This window comes from Brugia malayi, assembly GCF_000002995.4.
Source record: "Brugia malayi strain FR3 genome assembly, contig: Bm_v4_Chr2_contig_001, whole genome shotgun sequence".
Taxonomy (NCBI): Eukaryota; Metazoa; Nematoda; class Chromadorea; order Rhabditida; family Onchocercidae; genus Brugia; species Brugia malayi.
In genome coordinates this window covers 4,399,507-4,420,802 of record NW_025062476.1, presented here as the reverse complement: position 1 = coordinate 4,420,802, position 21,296 = coordinate 4,399,507, and the positions used below count along the sequence as shown (strand labels likewise).

Here is a 21,296-nt window from a genome sequence, read left to right as displayed (position 1 = left end):
AAATAGTAATTGGATTTTTTTCATTTAAATTTTGTGTTAGAGAATTTGAGCAAAAAAAAAAAAAAAATAAACTTTAGTAGCGAAATTTTTTAAAAAAGTAAACGTCTTTTTTAGAAAATTTATATTTTAATAAACTTGAAATTCTGGCTGAATTCAACTGATCAATAATTGTTCCAATGCAATATATTCTGAGATAAATGATAAAAAGTGAGGAAATAGTTGTGATAATGAAGTGATAGTATTACTATTGGTTAAGTGATAACAACACCACCTGCATTAAAGAGAAAACAAATTTATGAAACACTTTTGCTCAGATTATTTTAACCAAATTGTCACTAATACTCGTTTTAAGCTAAATAGCACATCACAAACCGGTTTATTTTATTAAATCTTGAAGATGTAACGATTGTAAGATAAAGATATTTATCAGCAATTAGAAGGAAGTGATAACGAGCTGATAAATGGAATGTGGTTAAGAATGTTGATAAATGAAAGTGTAAATGATGAAGTATTTCGGATTCCATTACTGCTAAGTGTAGAAAATGAAAAAAATTTTATTATACAGAAAGGGAGAGATAGCATTCCTTTATCATATAAGAATTTCAATAAATTTTATAGGAAAATTAAAGACATAAGAGAGTTTCAATGAAATTTAAGTAATTCAGTGTTTTAATTAATTCAATATATTCAATTAATTCGACCTGTTTATTCAGTTTATTTCTGTAAAAATCTGTCAGAAATAGAAGAAAAGAGATCTGAAAGAGAATAATTTTAAGCTAATATTCTATTATAAAAATTACTATTAAATATAGAAGCTTTAAACTAAACTTGAATTTTTCTATTCATAAGTGATAAATTGAAAAAATTTTAATTGAACAGCAACAAGTTGATCTCTTTGCTTAATTGCTTATTTGGAACTTAATTAAATTAAGAAATCCAAAGTATTAAGAAGTTCAGTCATACAGATTATGATGAATTGGTCCAAACCAAAGCTATTCTATATGCAATTTAAATGATAATCAGAAGAGTTTTCTGTACGATTTAATCAGGAAAAAATATAATGCACTGTTCAATGGTTTCAAAAAGAAACATTGTGACGGCTAATACTAAACCTTGAATTAATATAAAATCTATGCAAAACTTCTCCAGCCATATGAATTCTCAAAAATAAAATTATATAAATTACATGATTAATTAAAACCAAAAATTAAGTATTAAAGTAGATTAGAACAATATAAGGTAGTGTTAAAAATTTTTTGATGATAGTTAAACCATCGAAAGAATAAAATAAAAGAGTGATAAGAAGAGAGCAAGAAAGAGGAATTTAATTATGGTTTCATAAAGGAAAAACTGGAAATGTAGAGGTTATCAAAACACTATGTTATCAGATTATCATTTCTACATTTCTAAAGAGAACTATCATCTTGTCGAAAGAAAAAATTTAGAGAGAAAAATTTTAACTTTAAATTCTGTGAAACGTACAGAGTCGAGAAAGACGTACGTGACTTCTTTATAGTTTATATTCTTAAGTAGAAATTGGATTTTGAGTATCAAATTTCTACAATTCAAGAAAGAAAAATAATTGAACTTTGGATATGAGAATTGCAAATTTTTGCATTTTTTGAAAAAAAGTTTTATTATTTGACAGAATTTTTGTGTATATCATTATTTGATAGATATTATAAAGCAAATGACAGAGCATTTTTGGAGAATTAACTTAGATTTACAAAAAGGTACAAAACCTCAACATATATATCGAGAATAATTATTTACTATTTGATTCTTATTCCAAAATAAATGAAAAATAAACAAAAAATACAAGTGGAAATATCGATCTAAGAGTTAAACAGTATATTGTAGTAAAAGAAAGATCAAATAGAATTATGAGTTAATCTTGAGTAATGAGAGATCATCTTCAGCCAATAGGCAAAATTCCTTTGGTGTGAAAAGAAGAAGGATGGATCAATTTTCAAAAGTTTAATTTTTTGGTTTCATTTTTCCATTATACCTTATATTTCTAATTTTTTTTCTTTGCTCATACTTTTTTATATTCCCTTCCCAAACAAAAAGATTTATTACTTTAGGATAATACGATTAATACTCCATGTTTAAAATTTATATATATATATAAGTAACACTGATTGAGTTCAAATCTCTAAAATTGTTTTGAAAAAATCTTTGAATAATTTATTGTAAAACAAAGTTTTTTGAAAAATTTTTTCAAATGACTATCAAAAATGTCATTAATGCATGAGATTAGATTATGATCAAAGCATACTTGTAAACAATAATAACAGTAACTGTATAAGATGATGATGATGAATTTAAAAGCAAATTATCAATGACCTTGGATATTTTGTGCTGCACATCAGAGTACCTTATTGTAGGTTGGCAAAAGAGTAAAATGATGTTGTCGGTCGGTTAGATGTTACGCATCTGCGACATTATGTGACAGAACGTCCCTGAAGCATTCATTCTCTCCCATCTTTCTCTTCCAAATTGGCAAGTAGTGTTGGCTTTCAAAACATAAAAAATCCTCTTTTCTTTCTCCACAGTGCATTTAATGCCTGATAAAGAAATTAGCGCAATTTAACTGCTCGGAATAATAAGTGCCTCCGTAGGCGGCGGTAGCGTCCATTACTTGCGGAAATCTCAACATAGTACATGCGGATGCCAAATGCTTTAGTTTACTTGCGGATAAGGAAGTTTAACTTAAGTCTACTGCCTTATGTGGGTCTTAATTGATTACATAAATAACTCAAATCTTCGTTGAGTTGTTCATAATAGTTGAAATTATAAGATTGTTTCAGGATTGAATACGGATTGATATGGCTCAACCACTTCCGGAATAGAGTTAAAATATTCAGTTAAGGATTACCTTCTTCCTATACATGAAATAATACTTAAAAAGATTTCACAATAACATTAAATAAATTAGTACTTATAAGATAAAAACTGGCACTATTACATTTATAATAGTGCTTATTGCACTCTTCTGCTAATTATAACTTTCACAAATTTCAATTGACACAAAAATGCTGCAAAAAGAAAAGTTTTTATCAAGTGGAAGAAGAGAAATATATCATATCAGTAATTTTCATGATAAGAACATATCACCCGAAACTGTTTATGGAATACAAATCAATGATATCCGACATATTTACCAATTTAAAATTTTAGCACCATTTTATCTAATCTAACATGTTGCGATAAGAAAATTTAAAATACATGTGCAAGTATATAAATGGATAAAATTAAATAATATAAAAAATATTCACAGTAAGGTAATATTCATAAGAGCCTTATAGAAAACAATACTTATTTAACAATTTCATTTCCGTAAAATTATAAATGATAAATTTAATAATACTCAAAGTATGGAAATGAAAATTGGTGAACTCAAATAAAAAAAAAAAAAAAAAAAGTAATCGGAATTCATGAAAGAAAAGAATGAGCAAAATAAATTAATGGTAAAGCCAGGAAGAAAGAAAAATAAAACAAATAGAATAAACAAAAGAATTTTCCTTTCAATGAAAAGTTAAAAAAACAAAACTAAATAAAACGAATAGAAGATAACAAAGCTGTCAACAAATTATGATCCAAAATTTCTATTCTAATTTCTTCGAACTTTAAATAGTGATTTTAGCAAATAGATAAAATTGGAAATACGATATATTTCAGTTTGAAATGATGAAACTCAGATCATTTTTAAAAAACAATTCACCATTCTTAAAATTTTATTCCTTCTCAGACCAAAGTTGTAGGAAGTAAACTTAGTTTTGTTTTGTTAAATTCAGTATGACATACTTTTGCTACTAATTGTATCATTTAATTTTAAAAAGTGAATATCTTAAATTTTGAATTAACTAATTTAACTTTATACCGATAACGTAGCTAATTTCTTCAATAGTGTATCTTGTAAATACTTTAACACTTTGAATTATTCCTGGTATTACATTTCACCAGAAGTAATGTCATACTTGAATACATTTAAAGTAAACAATAACAACTCATAAATCATTCATAATCTATCACAATTTGGAACCAATTGTATGACTTTTTTGTGAATGATGAAAAGATATCAGTGAATAGGGTTGGAGCTATCACTTTTGAATTGAAACCCTTAGCATTAAACTTTGAAATGAGTTTAAGTTAATTCATTTTTGATACTTTTTCAGTTTAAATAGCATTTCTAACAAACTTGGAAAGTGATTTTGCAAAATTTTGGAAAACCTTAATTAGCATATAAGCAATTATGTAGACTTACCTGATGATAACTTTTTCGATTGAAATTTAAGTGTGACACAAATTTAACATATATATATATATATATAAATGATGTCATATCGAATGAATGCATGTCAAAATAGGAAAGCTATACTTTTCATAAAGGAAAAATTAATTTTATTTTTCCAAATATAATTGAAGTCTCCGTTGAATGAGTTCCTTTGTTGCAATATTACTGTTAATTCTATTTAATATTATATAGATTTAATCTTATATAAATATTCAGTATTACATATCGATTATATAAACATTTAATATTATATTAACTTGGAGAAAAAAGGACTTAAGAACAGGTAAGCTGGGTCAGCAGAAATTTGATATTTTTCCTGATATTGACAATGTTGACAATCTCATATAAAAACTTCAACAAGTTAAGATAAATTAAATAAGGCAATAAAAAGGACTTAAACTTAAAAAAAATAATTACGACAAACAATTTTGACAAGTAACAAAAAAAAAAAATAGTAATAATAATATGAAAAATTACAACAAACTTAGACTTAAATTATACCAAATGTTTATCCTCAAAGTTTATCAAATAATAAAAAGAACAAAGAACGAAGCGAAATTAATTTTTTACTAAAAAAAGAGATGAAATTTTCATAAATTGAAAAACAAATTCAAAATTAGGTTAAAAACGGAAAATTTCGATTCGAATTAAATGGTAATAATACGGTGAAGTAATACTAGGAGCCATGGCGAAGTTCAAAAGTCGAAAAAAAGGAACAATAGATTTTGAATAAATATTAATAAAAGTAAAGCGATACTGAAAAAAAAGCCATAACAGAAGAAAGAATTTCAATTATTTTTAAATTCGATTCTAGATTACAATATCTATTGAAATTTGTCATTGCTGAACATATTTTTCACAATTTATAACGGTTGTACGTTTATTATAACAAAATTTTTTGCATAAAAATAATAATTACGATAAATCCGATAAGCAAAACAAAGATTGCAGTTTGCAAAAGAATTTCATTTTTTAATGCTTCGTATGAAATGCTTGGTACTTTCGCAGATTTTCTTCGAGTTATTTCGTTACGTTCAAAAATCACAAACTGAAAATATTTTCTTAATTATTATTTTCATCAAGTTTTTAATTTTGATTTATGAATTTCCAATTTAGATTATTGCATATTATCATATATAATGCAAGGTAAACAAGGCTAATTGTGTTGGATCGATTAATGTTTCTGCTTGTTTTCACCTAAGAATATAGTTGCCATCTTGGTATTTCTATAAAAAATTTCCAATTTATGCAAATTTTTTTCGTTTCTTATTATGCCTGGCAAATTCTAATGTATTACTAAAAATTTAAGATCCTAGCCATCTTTTTTTTAGAACTGAATTACAATGATAATCTCTTATCATTTTGACTGTAAATTCATGAAATAATAAAATTTTATTTTATTCACTAATCAGTCTTTGATCCACTCATCAAATAAGTTATCATTAAGTTAATGAAATGAATTCATTTTGATATGAAAATTTCGTGACCTGATCAGTATGAATATCTAATGTGAAACGAGTGAAATTAGTAGAATTTGTCTCAGTAAAAGACTTCCGTAAAAGAGAATTCATTGCTAGCCGGGATTCATTCAGGAAACGTTTTCGTCTGTAATTCGTAGAGAAGTTCCGTTTATTGGCATTAAAAACATCTCTGCAACTATTGAACTCAGTGTTCTCTGAAAAGAAAACAGTAAGTGGAGAAATCTTAAAAACCAATAATTCAAACATTTCCTTATTTTTCATTTTTATATTTTCTGTAATTCGTAGAGAAGTTCCGTTTATTTTCAAAATTCCAAAATCTGAAAATTTTAAATTCCAAAATCTGATTTAAGCATGCTAATTTACTAATTACATATTTAAATTAACTGATCACTTGGTCATTCTTATTATCAAAGTTTTTTCATCTTTTATCAAATAAAATATAATGATAATTCGATCTATTAAGTTTGATAAGCTTTTTTGCATACTAAATTAGCTATAATTAACTTATATTGTGCCATACCCTCGCATAACGATTCGATATTTCGAGGCAATGAAGATTGCAAAATATTTGAAAGTACAGGAGAAGGAGATTTGGAAATTGAATGTTTAGAAATTGATGTTAAGGTCGAAAGATATTCGCATTTGGGTGGCTGAAAAAAACAAAAACAAAAACAACAAAATATTAAAGTTTAATATTTATCTAATAAATCTTATATTTTGCATTTATGAATTAGTCAATGTTTGTATTTTTTATCAAAGATACGATAGAATCGCTGTTTTTTCTTTTCCTTTTTTTTTTTTTTTAAATTAAAATTAAAAACCTTTCCATAGTAAATTGATATATTTAGAAAGTTTATATTCTAAGAAATAATATCACTACAATTATGCTAGAATAGAATGTTAAGAAAAAAAAAAAGTGAAATACCGAAATGCCTTCACAGCCATTTTGCGCTTTAATACAAAGTGCCACTTTGCATTGAAAACGAATAGTAAGTTTATCGACAAATTTGAATGCTGGTATCACTGAATATGCTACTGTGAGACTATCACTATAGTGCAATGGATCCATTAATGTATGATCTGTGATACAACTGAAAATATTTTTAATCAAATTAAAATCATCACTGATCATATGATCAGTTCCTAATATGATAATATGACGAAAAGTTGTAGTATTTTTGAGAATTTCGGTGAAAAAAAAAGTTTCATAGAAAATTATGAATTGTATAGATAAATTTAATGTAAAACGATGTAGTTTATTAAAGCTTTTTTTTTTTTCAAGCTATTTCCTGATGGAATATGAAAGTAATATTTGTGAAACTACTGATAAGTAAGTTATTCTTGCTTTAGTAAAAGTTAACATCAAAAGATTTCACTGAACAAAGAATTAAACGAATTTAAATTTTAAAATACGAGTAGGAATCTGTAAGTTAAGTAAATCAATGTTTACCCTTGATTATCGACAAGCTGGAAAGTGTCACTATCAGATTCATAAACGAAACATGAATGAACAAGCATGCCGTACTCATCTGGAAAAATTTGCAAGTTTTTCAATTTTTAATAAAATTAAAGCAAAAAAAAAAAAAAAAAAGAGCTCCTATCCAATTATGAAAAATAAGATTGAATGAGATAATACGGAAATATTTTTTGCATAAGAGTAGATGGACTGAAAATAAATTCTATTTCATTAATTTATACTTGAAAAGAAGACTGAAATTGACACAAATTAAAAAAGGAAACAAAATTTTAAAAAAATTTGTTATAAATCAGATTAGATCAAAAAGAAAAGTAAATAAACCCTAATGACCACTCATCAAAATCTAACTGAAATCATAGAAATTGTTCAATCATCATGATTAAATTCTCTGCTATGATAATTCTAGATGTCGGTATAAATCATAGCAAAAGCTTATGATATTCAAGAAACCGGTAATTTCAATTTACCTGATTCACAACTCCATTTATGAATTAGCCGATCGCCAACATTTGCATATTTTATCGACTCACCGTTTATTGAATTTAGCACATCGTATGCACAGTTAGTCGTAATTTCGTTTTCCAATTCTGTCATCGTTAAGCCACTGATTTAAAACAGAAATTTTAATCTTACTTCAAACTCATTTTAATTTAAAATGAAGTAAAGTAGATGATAATAGACATCAGAACAATAAGTCCAAATGATTACCCAATGCTTTCGGATTCATTTTAAAAACGTATTTAACTCTAAATTATATTATTATACTTTTTTCAAATTTTTGAATTAATTAAATTGTTTTTATTTTGTCGAAACTGACGATACCATTTGCCAGTGATCTGTAAATAAGTAAATAAACCCGGAATTACAGCACTCTCCGATCTAATTTACCTGATTTGCATGTTTGGATCGATGACAGTTTCATAGAAACAGCTAACACTATAAGCTCTATATGCTTGTGTAAGAAATAAATAGTGATACTGAACGATGATAATTACCTGATAACTGATACCTGATGGTTCTCGCTGCAAGGATGATAAAACGGTGATAATTACCTGATAACTGATCGTTTCTTGCAATTGTTTAATGCTATTCCATTAAAAGTTATTTCACTCTATTCATAACTTAATTTTCTTTTTTTTTTTTTCATTGCGAATCATTTGATTAAGTTAAAAATTGTAACTCATATTATTTATTTTTAGCAAAAAAACTTTTTAGACTTTTCCGCCCTAAAATAAGTACTTATTACTTCTACCTCATATTTCACATGACAGTCACTTTTGTAGAAAACGTTGAAGTAAAATGAACCAACAGTTGGATTCCACGTATAGTCTAAATGACAATTTTCATACATAAAGGAATCTTTCACATAAATATGTCCGTAAAATGGCTTTTCCAGTTCGAAACGTAATCGTAAACCGTCCGTAAAACATTCCTAAAAATTAAATGATGACATTGTTGTCTTAAATTTTAGATTTGCTAATTGCAAGATTTATATCAGTAGGCTTTTTATTTGCGTAGATTTTGACAACAGAAATTAGCTGATAGATTGATTATAAATCGAACAAAAGAAAAACATAAATTAAAAATTTAACAAAAAAAATTTTTGAAATCTTTGTCTAGTGATTTTTTTGAGAAGTTAAAAACCATAAGTTAACGATAAAAGTGATATGGACTTTTATCATCGACCGATTTAATTAACATATATACGGTACATCAGTTTACGTAGTAGTAATAGTACAAGTACCAATAACATATACAGTTACCAGTGTTGGTTCCTGTTCTAATGCTCGTATCCGTTGTGATAGTAATACGATAAAGAGAAATTCCGGATATTGCATCATTATTGATCGTATCAGGAATCGAAAACAAGTGAAATTTAGCAATATTTTGAAAGAAGGAACTTATCGTTGGGAAATCAATGAAATGGTACCCATCAAATTTGATCCATCAAATAATTTGAAATTAATTTAAAATAAAAACCTACTCTGTTACTATTCTTTTAGAATTTCGCTTATAGAAAAGAGAATGTTGGTGTTTAATCAAGCTGCTCAATTCTCCCTCTTCTGGCGCTGATTAACATACATACATTAATGAACCTTCCACCTTGGCTAAATCGAATAGTATCCCTCTCTCTCTCTCTCTCGCTAATAATTTTATATGTATAACTTTGATTTGTGGAAATAGTACTAAAGCGCCTGTCAAAATGTTCACCTTCGAATCTTCAAGATAGCTAACCATTAATACATTTGCGCCACTTCTGTGAAATATGGGATAGAGAATGAGGAATGAAGAGAAAAACAAATCGGAAGGTTAATATCACAAAAAACATTATAAATTCATTGCAACAGTCTGATAATAGCACTTGACTTTTGCGCATCTTTTTGTTTGCCGAAATATACCTCTGAACTTTTAATCGTCGTCTATTAATTATGGATTGAAAATTGTTTAGATATTGTTTTATTGCTTCAAAAGAAGTGAATAATTTCTTGCAGTTTAACTTTGTGGCGAGAGTAATATATTTTCTTTTGCACGCTTTTCGCATTTTAAAATTGTCGAGAATGAAATGGAGTATTCGTTTCTGTATGATATGAATATTTCTAAAGTTTCCTGATGTATCACTGATGGCGCTATTGTCAACATGTTTAAACCCGCAGGATTATTCGGACATTGATTATTTGGAAAACAAGAAATAAACAAATCTGTATTATGTATTTAGGTTAATTGGTTTTGTATACTACACCACCATCATAAATATTTATAAATACACTGAAAATTTTTCTTTTAATTTAAAAAACAAACAACGAATTTGAAGTAATATTTCTCTTAAAGAATTTGCCATATTTCGTGCACTGAAGTTTAGGTTTATATTTTGTTTAATTAGCAGAAAGCATATTTTTGAATTCTTCGTGAAATAAAATTTATGTGGGATTGTGATCAAGAACAGAATTTGATCACTTATCTTTAAGTAATCAATGAATGTTCTTTTTTTTTTAAATGAATTCTAATGAAACCTTTTTCTTTAATAAATATGTTTGGTATGATTTGCATATTTCTTTAGTATTCAAATTCTCTCGATAATTAATTAATATGTGAACAAAATGTAAATATTCTAAGCTAAATTAATCAGCTATGTTAGCTTATTTTTTCTCTGATTATAAAGTTTAACTTATTTTTTTTTTAAATATTCAAATAGTAAATAATTGTTTAATTCAAAGGATGATATTTCAGTGATTTTTTATGAAAATATATCTCAAATCAAAATGCAAATATAATTTGTTCCATTGGAACTTGTTTATTGGAATGTAAATTTTGAACTTTTGTTTACATCAAAATTATTTCCATAAAAAAAATATTCTATCAGAAAACAATCAGAAATGCTGAAAGTTGAATAAACAATTTTGTGATCAGATTTTGAGAATTTCTAATATACAATATTAAAAGTGAAAATTTATGCAAATATTATGTAGGCAATGAATTATTACAAGTATGTTTATAAAAGACCAACAAAAATGACAAAAATTAGGTCACTAAAGTTGAAAAAAAAAAAACTATTTTTGTAGTCCAAAACAAATAACATATTTATTTTGTGTAAAACGTTCGATTCTTCACGAAAAAAAAAATAATTCATAAATAATTTACTTTCATTTCATTTTTTCATTCTCATTAACATTGGCTAGAATATATCTTTCCACTTTTTATTATTGTATTTTTAATTTGATTATCGATAATTTGAAAAATGGTTTCTTTTTTTTTTTTTTTTTTTTTTTTATGGAAAATAACAGCAAAAGTTCAACACAAACAGATTCACTGATTTTTTTTATTGCTTCAATTTAAATTCTTCGAACCCAAGTTTACAATGAACAAATGGAACAGTTGTAAATCATACTGTCATTTTATCATTGTATCATTCAATTTACTTACTAAAGATACTATCGGAAGAACTTAAAATTATAAAAGAGAAGAAATATTCAAAAACGAAGAACGAATATAAACTGTTTGAAAGATTTGTTTTGTTAGATATATGATCGCTACATTCAGATGTTATAAATACTTTGGAATAACAAAGTAATTTATTAATGCTATATAAGTTCATTAGAATTATATTTAAATGAAGCAAATGGGATTATAAATGAATGATTGGAAAAGAATTTATTCAGTTTTCCAAAGAGAAAATTTTGGTTTTGTTTACGACTTTTTATTGTTTAAATCATTAATTAAATCAATTCATTACAACAAATTCAAAACAAACAATCAATAAATTTGATGGACTAACTTATTTTTTTTTTTTTGAATTAGGATATAATCATTTATTTATTTTGTAAAAAAAAAAAAACATTTAGTCGGTTTCACTTTTAGCGAATTATATTATGGAATAATTCAATATAGATAGCATTTTATCTTTCGAGTTTACATTATAAATTCAATAATTTACAAAAAAAAGAAAACAATAAGTGAATAATGATAATATAATATAATTTTTATTGTTTATAAAATATTTATGAAAGATTATTTTATATGTATGTTTTTTTTTTTTTTCCAATATGTTAATAAATAAAATACTACTCATTTAAATTTTATCACTTAACAGGGGATTTTGTTTTAATGCAAGATTTCTCCTTTTTTTATTGTAATCATCTGATGCATCAATCATCATTGATTCATTTCATCATTAAATAATTCCTATCAAACAAACAAAACTTCAGAGTAATTTAAAATTTGTCTTACTGAGCTACCATATCAAAAAGTTGAATCCTTTAATGGAAATTTGAAATTTATTGCAAATAAAATGAAATATTGTGATGCAAAATGAAAACAAATTATTTTAGAATCTTTTCCATTGTTTAATATAATTGTTCATATTGGTAAACAAATATGTTAGTAATAATAGATCAAAATTTGAAATGGAACAGCTAAACTGGACATCGATAATAAATTCTGTAAAAATATTACTATAGAGATAGAGGATGTCAAGAAATTTCGGTTATTTTTTTCGTTTAGAAACTGAATTGAAAATCAAATTTCTAAGCGGAAAGAACTGATAGCTAATTCAATTCTTTCTTTAGTTACTCAAATAAATGAAGTGAAATAGAAAGAAATTGCTATTGGTACCGAAATAAACCATCTTGTATTAACAAAATCGTTGAATTTAAATGTGTAATTGAGCCAAAACCAAGCAATCAATGCTGACCAGGTCATCAATGCTCGTGAAGCATTCAAGAATATTTCCTGAAATTAAAAAGCAGCAAATTTTTAACATCGAAAAAATCTAATTTCTTTAACACAATTAAAGAAAAAGGAGAAAAAAAAAAAAAAAACATTGCTTAACGATAATGTAATGCTTAGCAATTACAGGTTAATTAATAAAATATGCTATTAATATGCTAAATATCTTTCCTAGCTTAGTTTTGATAAGCTCCAATTTAAATCAATGTTCGTGAAATGTTCAAGAATATTTTCTAAAATTAAAAAATTAGAAAATTTAAATTCAAAAGAAATTTAAAAAAAAAAAATTCTTGAGCATATATCTTAATGAAACGGAGATTTTGAATAAATTCCGAATTATTTTTCAGGATGATTTGTTGCATTTACAGGTGGTGATTTAATAGCTTGTAACTTTTCCATCTGGTGTACTTCTCGCCAGGTACCCATGCGCAATATTATAGAACCAAAGCCAAACAAAGTTGCAAAGGTTGTGAGTAATGCAATTGCTTTATAAAATAAAAAAGCAGGTAAACATAACAATAATATTGCTGTGCAAATTAAGCATGACTGAAATGAAATTAGAAAATTTATCAAAAAATGGATTTAAATTTTAATTTAAAATCCATCAATTTATTACACAATAGAAATGATGTTAATTATTTGTGCTTATTGTATGCTACAAATTTTTGATAAGATTAACTAGTTCTATTTAATTATTGCATTCTCAAATAAAACAGATAATTGATAATAAAAGAAAGCATACTTCTTCGAAAATAAGTAAAACATAAAGGAAATACAGAAGAAAATTCAGGAATATACTACTCTTTGACCCACAACAAGTCATACTCAATTCTTATCTTATCTAATATGAATTTATCGAGTTGTATCCTATTTTATAATTTATAATTTCACTGCTAAAAATGCAAATTTGATATCTTTCCTAATTAAAGCAGAAAATTTTGAGTACAATTTTATGCTTAGAAATTAAACCGATAAATCTGTTTTACATTGGATTATATTTGATTTCTGTCTATTATGAATATTTATTTGCTTTGATAGCTTTACTATTAAACTGATCAATTTTTTTTTTCCTTGTTTCAAATATTTCAAGAATACTTTCTTATCTTTTTGGTAATGAATAAATATTTATTCACAAATTTTTAAAAGTTTCATTTTTCCCGGGAAATGGGAAGAAGAAGGAGGGAGAAAAGAAAAGGGTAATCAATGATCTTTAAGATTTTATATGATCATAGATATGCCTCCAAAACAGAATTATTTCCTTTACTTTCGAAATCTTAAATAATCCTACTCGATGTTTATCACTTCTTCTGATACCTATCATTCAAATAAATAATTTTTTACTACAAATGTTACGAGATCTATTCTATCAATTATTTCCTGGTGCTACTGTACAACAAATTTTTCATAATATTCAGAATCTTAAACAACAGGTATACTTCTAAATTTAACATTATCTAATTCTAATACATCTATTTCTAATTTATAATTTCAGTGATATCATCATAAATTCCATTAGTACTCCAGAATTGATTAACTTTTTATAATCGCATGTGTTTTTTTTTTTTTTTTGCTATTGTTGTTGTTGTTGAAATAAATTAATATATTATTTATTACTTTTTTTTATTTTTTTAAATTATATATTTTTTCTAACTTATACTTTATTTCTGTAGATAATCTCAGCACAAGTTAGACTAGTTATTCTGAATGATGCAAACTTGGAAGAAAAACATTTAGTGCTTGCACGAATAGCTGCATTACGAGCAGAACTAGAACAACAAATATTTTTTTTTATTGTTGCAACAAGAAATGATGAAGTGCCGATTTATCGTAATTGGCTAGAAAAGCAAGATACCACTAATGGACCGTTATATGTAAGGACATTGTAAGTTATTTATCATTTAACTTTCTTCGAGATTCCTTTATAATTTTTTCTTCCTTTTTTTTTTTTTTTTTTTTGATAAATATAAGAAATATAAAATCTCTTAATTCATTTTTAGATATATTGTTTTGAGTGCAATAAAAATGTTTTAAATATTTTATAAAAACTCTTCTTGCAAGCCTTTTTTTTTTCACATATTTTAATTGTCATATAATAAAATGTTAGCAATTAAAATATTCGGATAATTTAGCTCTTACATTGATATAACAATATTTGCGGATCACATAATTCATCGATCATTTGATGATTGAAATTCTTTGGATGCTATCTTAATGGTGCAAGTTTGAATGAGTCTAGTGAATTTTAAAGTCTCCAAAATTTATAAGAATTTAAATCATAGATTTCCTATTTCAGCAAACGATGGCAAGATGAACAGAACTGGAGACCTAGCTTGTCATATCCACCCTACCTTCAAAATCGATCTACTTTCCCGTTGTACCTGAGATATCCACCTCTAGCTCCACCTCTACTTCCACTTCTACCTCCAGCTTCACTTCTACCAGCTTTACCACCACAACAACCTTTACCAGTATTACCAGCATTACCACAATTACCACCACTACCACCTCCTAGGATGTTTTTTGATGACCAACAAAGTCGACCCGGTATAAGTTATAGGTTTTCAGATAGAGAAGCACTGAGAAATTTCAATATACCATTTCTGTTTAAGCCAACGTCAATAGTTTATCCAAATGTTATTGATTCCAATCTACCGATACAACTAAAATTGTCAGAACTTTCTGCTGATTTTAAACTGCAATTACAACTTCCTTCTTCGGAGAACGAAAGTTCTGATGAAATGTAAATTGATAGGATTAGTAGAAGGAAATGAAGTAATAGACCTTAGTGATATCATTGTAACTTTTAGAACTTAACAGTAATGGTCATAAGTCATAAGTCACTAGTGATATTAGTTAGTGATAAAATTGTTCTATGATAAATGAATAACAAAAAATATTTACAACTTTTATACGATTATTTCAAGCGATACTATGTGCGCTGATATACTGATATGATATACCATTTCGTTTGATCTATATGTCTTGATATCCTCCCTATTTAGTCATTTTTACTTCATTTCCTTCTCGCTGTGACAGTTTTTTTAAATTTTACATCTTGCACTGAGAATTTCAAATTTATAAATAGATATGAAATGATCTTATCAGATGGATATCTTTTTGTCTATGATATTACTCTATACAAAATGCTCAGTAAGTTATTTTACTAACAATACTTTGTCATGCATTACATATTATCAAGATCTTTGTATTTAATCATCAAACCATTACAATACCTCTAATTTTTTTTGAATCCTTAACTACAACTCATTGAGAATCCAAATTAAAATTAAAAGTGAAAAGTTCTTTTTTTCCTCAAAAAATCTATTAAACTGAGGGCTAATACTAATTTGTCGCTGCCTAAAAATTTTGATAAGAAATATTCTATCAAAAATACTTATTCTATCATACCTTCGTATATCATTTATTCTTTACTAAAAATTATATTTTATCTTAGTCAATATGAATGTAATCGCCATATGCCGTCGTATATGAATGTAATCGTATATACTAGTCACATAGGTCTAAAAATTCATATACATAAATTTTTTTTAAAAAAATATGACAGGTTTGCTACAATTTTATATTGTCGAAAATAATCTCAAATAATCATATAAGTACCAGATACTATGATTGATCAACATTGTAGGTACATTAAGATCTACTTTTTAAATCTCCTCTCATGTATTCATGTGCTCTTGTTCTACATTCATTTCTGCTAACAAAGTGTAAGCTTTGTAATTGTTGAAGGAATTTGAAACTTTCTCATAATTGATTTTATTCCCTGATAATTGTTGTTTATCCTACTTGCCAATGCATAATTATTGACTTTAGTCAATAAAATTTCAAGTCGCTTATTATGCTTCAATAAAAAAAAAAAAAAAAAAAAAAAAACCGCTGTATCTGTAAATCAAGGGAAACACCCTCTTTAAAAAATTGAAATTATCAAAAAAAAAAAAAAAAAAAAAACAATATCCCCCCAAATATTTAAGACGCATTTTCATGGAAAAATCGATATTGTATTAGATTTCATTTTCTCGTTTTTTTTTTTCTAGTATTTCAGTATTTCAGATTTCCTTTTCAAAAATCAAGAAAGTTTACTGTTGCATATTTACAAACAAATACAATTTTTTATCAAACACCCATTAATTTTTCTAAATCTTAAGATGATACTGCATAAACGTCTGATTATTACCTTCCATCTCCCATATAACCACAAACAAAACGTTGTTTCAATGAAAAATGAAAAAGATAGTTAAACCAAGATTGTCCATGAAATGGAACAAGTCTGATGAGATCAAAACTTACATGGAACAATGGACTTACTCGTAGTAAGCGAATAAAACATGCCAGAAAGAGCAATATACAATGTGATCCAAATGCCATCTGTGGTTAATTACAAATTACGATGATAATTTTTATACAAGATTCACAACTTGCAAAGATAGTGCCATAAAATTTTGAAATATTTCTGATTTCAAGTTTATTTTCCTTCTATCTATCACAAATACTTACGAACTATGAATCTATAATTTGAAATAACTGTTGCAATTCAAATGCATTTCCATACTATGGCACTTCACTGCACTGGTGTAACTAAAAATGTTAATCTCTCACAAACCTACTTCATTAACACATGATTCTAGCAGTAACTAACCATCAATTCAATTCTGAAACAAAAAAAAGACCCTCCTTCAAATTTTTACAAAGGCATACATAATAATGCCATTCCTGATGAGATACCCATAAATAAACAATATGAAGAGGTTAAATGAATAACAATGAAAACAACTGCAACCGCTTATTCACTAAATATATGAGCAGCTGGAAACTAGAAAGAAATAAAATTTCTATCATAAATAGAATGATATGCTGTACTGCATATTAAAGTTAACTACAAATACTTGTACGAACTATGCTATAATGGTGCGACATAGCACAAAATTATGGACTAAAATTGATATCAGATGTTGGTACGGCAAATGGCATACAAATCTGCATGATTCATCTCTCAGAATGGCTACCAAACTTGTTGAAGCTGTTGATTTCGACTTAAAATTGAACGTACATCAGATGCAAATCGAAGTGCATCCAAAAAAGGTAATAATGCTAACAAACATGTATCTGTAGGATCCGAAAACCAAGATCGTATTGGTATTGCATTTTCTGAAATATTTAAAAACCTAGACGAGTTTGTATAGAAAATTTAACTTTTTTCAGTATAGTTTTTATTTTTTTGTTTTGCCACTGATTTCCCTTTCAGTTTTTCGTGAATTAATTCCTGTCCGTTTTTTTTTTTTTTTTTTTTTTTTTTTTTTGTTCTAAATTTTACGCCTTATATTTTGGAAGCCTCCGCTTCATAAATGTAACTGTAAAGCACTTATCAAATTATAAATAATAGAAGAAGGCCTAGTTACCGAATGATGCCTGAATATGCATGGGGCAACAGAATAACAACTCAGCAACCATTATATTTGCTGCTTAAGAAGTTTTTCAAATAAAAAATTGGTACTCTAACAGAATTAAATATAAGGAAAAAGTTATAAATCATGAAAGTTATAAATCTAAAGAAAAAGTTATAAATCTTAAGAAATGACATTCTATTGTCCATACAAATACACATTATTAAGAAATACTGAAATCTGCAAACTTACGAGGAAACTTCCTATATGCACTGGGAGAATTATCTAATATAAATATTGATGAAAGATCGGCATGTACAGCAGAAAGATCTTTTGTATATCCACCATAATCCATTGTACAATGTTGCCTAAAATATCAGAAAGAGATAATAAACTGAAAGTGAATGAAATTTTAAACTGAAAATATAAAGTCTGATTATGTTATTATAATTTATTGGTAAAAACAAACATATATTAAAGACATAAATATACTGTTTCAAAAACTTAAAGTAGATTCAGCAGCGAGAAGTAATAACTAAATAAAAATGGCCCGGAATCACGCATACCTGAAATAACGCCTTTGCAAGATGCCTTTACCATTATCAAGTTTGTCGGCCACCGAACTCCCATAAATTTCCATGGACGCAGTAAAAATAACTAAATCAAACCACTGGCTAACCATCGAAAGAAAATAATCAACATGAGGTCTACAGTGCACAAAAAATCGGACTGGATGTCGGTCAATATTCACCTGTAATTACAGCTTATGATTCGACGCAAATTACAAAAGTTAATAATGTAACCTAACTTAATTCCATCAGAATCTCCCAATTTTCCAATTCCTAATGGAAAATATGGAGAGAGTTAATGTAACAAGAGTTATACTGGACCTGTGCTGAATTTTTCAAGGCGAAACCGAGTTGGTACAAATTGCTAAAGCAAAACGATTTGTATCCAGAAAAAAAAAATAAAATAAAATCATTCAGATGAAAGAAAATAATGAAATGAAAATAGATAATCATAACAGTCAAGGAACGGAATGGATGACTTAGAAGCATCTCAGTTCTTTGTACAACATATATTGCTAAAATTTCTGACTGCTCTTTTTCAACAACAGAAACTATTTAACTAAGATATTTGTAATAAATTAAAAAACTATTACTCAAACCATGAGTGAATAAGATAAGCTTTACTCGTAACACAAAATCGGGTGGTGTACCGGGTTTAACCATAGGACGTATAATACCGTCATGATGTGAGTGTATTAGTGTTTCATCTAAATCAAGCACCAAAATTTTCCGCTTCACCACGCCTGGAAATTTTTCGCAGATTGTAGAAAAATGAATCACAAAACCTCTTTAACTATTAAATTTCATTTTCAATGCACCAATCCCACATAAAAGGAAGCAACAGGTAACAGTGATAAAATAGTTCCATACTTGTAACATCAAAAAGAGCAACGAACAAAATAAAAGTACAAATTAGAACTTACTCAATCGATGTGCCGATAAAGGTGAGAGAGGAACGTATTCATAACGAATAACTTGACGTTTTCTTATCTGAAATGCAACTATAATTTCTGAGCAGAATTTGAAAGCAATCATTTACGCGCATATTACACATTCAGTAATTGAAATACCTCCTTCAAAACTAAATTTCGTCATCATTAACAAATAACTACTTTGTATGACCTATGGAATAACTTTGAAAAACTTGATATTGCATCAAATCCACCTGTGCTATACCGATGTATGAGAAACTATTGCTATAATAGTCTCAATATTTGATGAAACAAGGTTGAAAACCTACTAGCTAGACAGTTTGACCGACTAAACTAATTTAATGAGCTTTATTTGGCGCATTTCAAAAGAACGAGCAGTATCTGCTGAAAAGAAAATTTTAAATAGTAGCTAGAACCAACAACTTCTGCTTTTAAAATATACTGGGAAAGCTCTCTGTACTATGCTGCTTAAGCGAGGAATAAATGTCACTTTGCCCCATTTCAAGTATAGTTTAATCGATATTCGTTTCTTATAAATCAAAAAATCAGAACATACATTGCGGTACTGTCTTCGAATGGTATAAGTGATACAATTGAAAAGACCCAAAGCATAAAAGCAAAAGGCAGCTATCAAAGTCTTCACGGCACGCATCAAAGCATTTCGTCCCGCAACCATACTGCCATTATCCCTTCGACGTTTCATAATTCCTTCAAATATGACAATAAATGATGACACAAACCTAGACGACACCAAACTGTCACACTCTCCCAACTTTCACAAACGGTCAACTACTATCCCACTTGATGCCCCACTACCTCCGGATAACACGGATAATCTCTAACTATTTTATAACGCGGCAACCAGAATGCAAATAACTTATACCTTACGTTGAATTTTTGAACAGAGATATTGGTGATAATCTATGATTGAAAATTACTCTTTCAGTTTAGGCTCTGCACGATGAATCACAATTTGCTATAAAGAGGAGGAATTTGTAGTTCCTTGATAGGTTAACAGTTAACATATCACTTACTCTGCACTACTATGCTTTCCTGAGCTATACATAATTTTAATCTGATTTCAGAAAGACTCTAATAGAAATTTCAGAATTTGATTTTTTCTACTTCTTGAACTGTCTTATACTATCAGCACTTCAATATCCAGTAATCTTCTCATATTCTTTCGCGAACACACTTTTTTTTCAGTATTATTCGCTTTGTACTTTTTATCATCAAATTTTATTATATGTTTTGTTTCTACTTTTTTACTACTTCTCTTTTATACAGTGAAAGTATGCAAACTTATTGCTATATTGAAAGTGGCAAAGAAGCTAAAATGATATTTGGATGGGAATTTAGGTAAAAGTCATTTAAGTAAACAACGTTCTATACAACCATTTCCTGAAATTTACTTCAAATTTATCAAATTCAACGCTTGGATTTATTTTCTTTCAGTCTTCAAACGCAAAAAGTTAATCAATATTTTATGTAAGTTGGGAAATTTTCCCTAGAATTTCCAGATTAAAATGATTAGTTGAAGCAATTTGCAAAGAGCAAATGATTTGAAGACAATTGCAGATTTATTATTATTATTATTATTGTTATTATTATTATTATCATTATTATTATCATTATTATTATTATTATTATTATTATTATTATTATTATTATTATTATTATTATTATTATTATTATTATTATTATTATTATACAACAGCTTTCATAATGCGGAAAAGGAATATAATATGAAATTAGAAAAAAAAATAAAAAAATAAAAAATGGAACATTTCGAAATCTGAAATTACATATAATCTATATTTAAACTATATAATCTATACTTAAGTTTGTTAACTGAGTACATTAAAACAAACTTTGAAAATATAGAAATCAAAATTAATGAAGCTAATAGTGTAACAAG

General features: G+C 26.9%; 4 protein-coding genes across 5 annotated transcripts; 1 reads left to right on the top strand and 3 right to left on the bottom strand.

Annotated features, from left to right (window-relative positions):
- Nucleotides 1-5,739: 5,739 nt before the first annotated feature.
- Bma-cutl-12.3 (Uncharacterized protein) lies at nt 5,740-9,096 on the bottom strand (the record flags this gene model as incomplete). 2 transcript variants are annotated; one of them, XM_043078378.1, is made up of 8 exons in its annotated part: nt 5,740-5,972; nt 6,299-6,428; nt 6,704-6,869; nt 7,229-7,307; nt 7,723-7,859; nt 8,144-8,277; nt 8,508-8,687; nt 9,019-9,096. In XM_043078378.1, 8 exons carry the CDS (start codon nt 9,094-9,096, stop codon nt 5,740-5,742), a joined length of 1,137 nt encoding a protein of 378 aa, XP_042934312.1. The 2 variants fall into 2 exon arrangements, with proteins under 2 accessions (XP_042934312.1, XP_042934313.1); XM_043078379.1 differs by lacking the exon at nt 9,019-9,096 and having other exon boundaries at nt 8,508-8,606.
- A 3,226-nt stretch (nt 9,097-12,322) lies between these two features.
- Nucleotides 12,323-13,301, bottom strand: Bm1146 (Uncharacterized protein; the record flags this gene model as incomplete). Its single annotated transcript, XM_043078377.1, has 3 exons — nt 12,323-12,481; nt 12,845-13,024; nt 13,221-13,301. 3 exons carry the CDS (start codon nt 13,299-13,301, stop codon nt 12,323-12,325), a joined length of 420 nt encoding a protein of 139 aa, XP_042934311.1.
- Nucleotides 13,302-13,824: 523 nt separating this feature from the next.
- Nucleotides 13,825-15,222, top strand: Bm8650 (uncharacterized protein; the record flags this gene model as incomplete). Its single annotated transcript, XM_001896397.2, has 3 exons — nt 13,825-13,908; nt 14,149-14,360; nt 14,772-15,222. 3 exons carry the CDS (start codon nt 13,825-13,827, stop codon nt 15,220-15,222), a joined length of 747 nt encoding a protein of 248 aa, XP_001896432.2.
- Nucleotides 15,223-17,495: 2,273 nt separating this feature from the next.
- Bma-cnep-1 (NLI interacting factor-like phosphatase family protein) lies at nt 17,496-20,081 on the bottom strand (the record flags this gene model as incomplete). Its single annotated transcript, XM_001896398.2, has 6 exons — nt 17,496-17,641; nt 18,130-18,245; nt 18,444-18,628; nt 19,071-19,189; nt 19,370-19,436; nt 19,935-20,081. 6 exons carry the CDS (start codon nt 20,079-20,081, stop codon nt 17,496-17,498), a joined length of 780 nt encoding a protein of 259 aa, XP_001896433.1.
- Between the last annotated feature and the right edge of the window lie 1,215 nt (nt 20,082-21,296).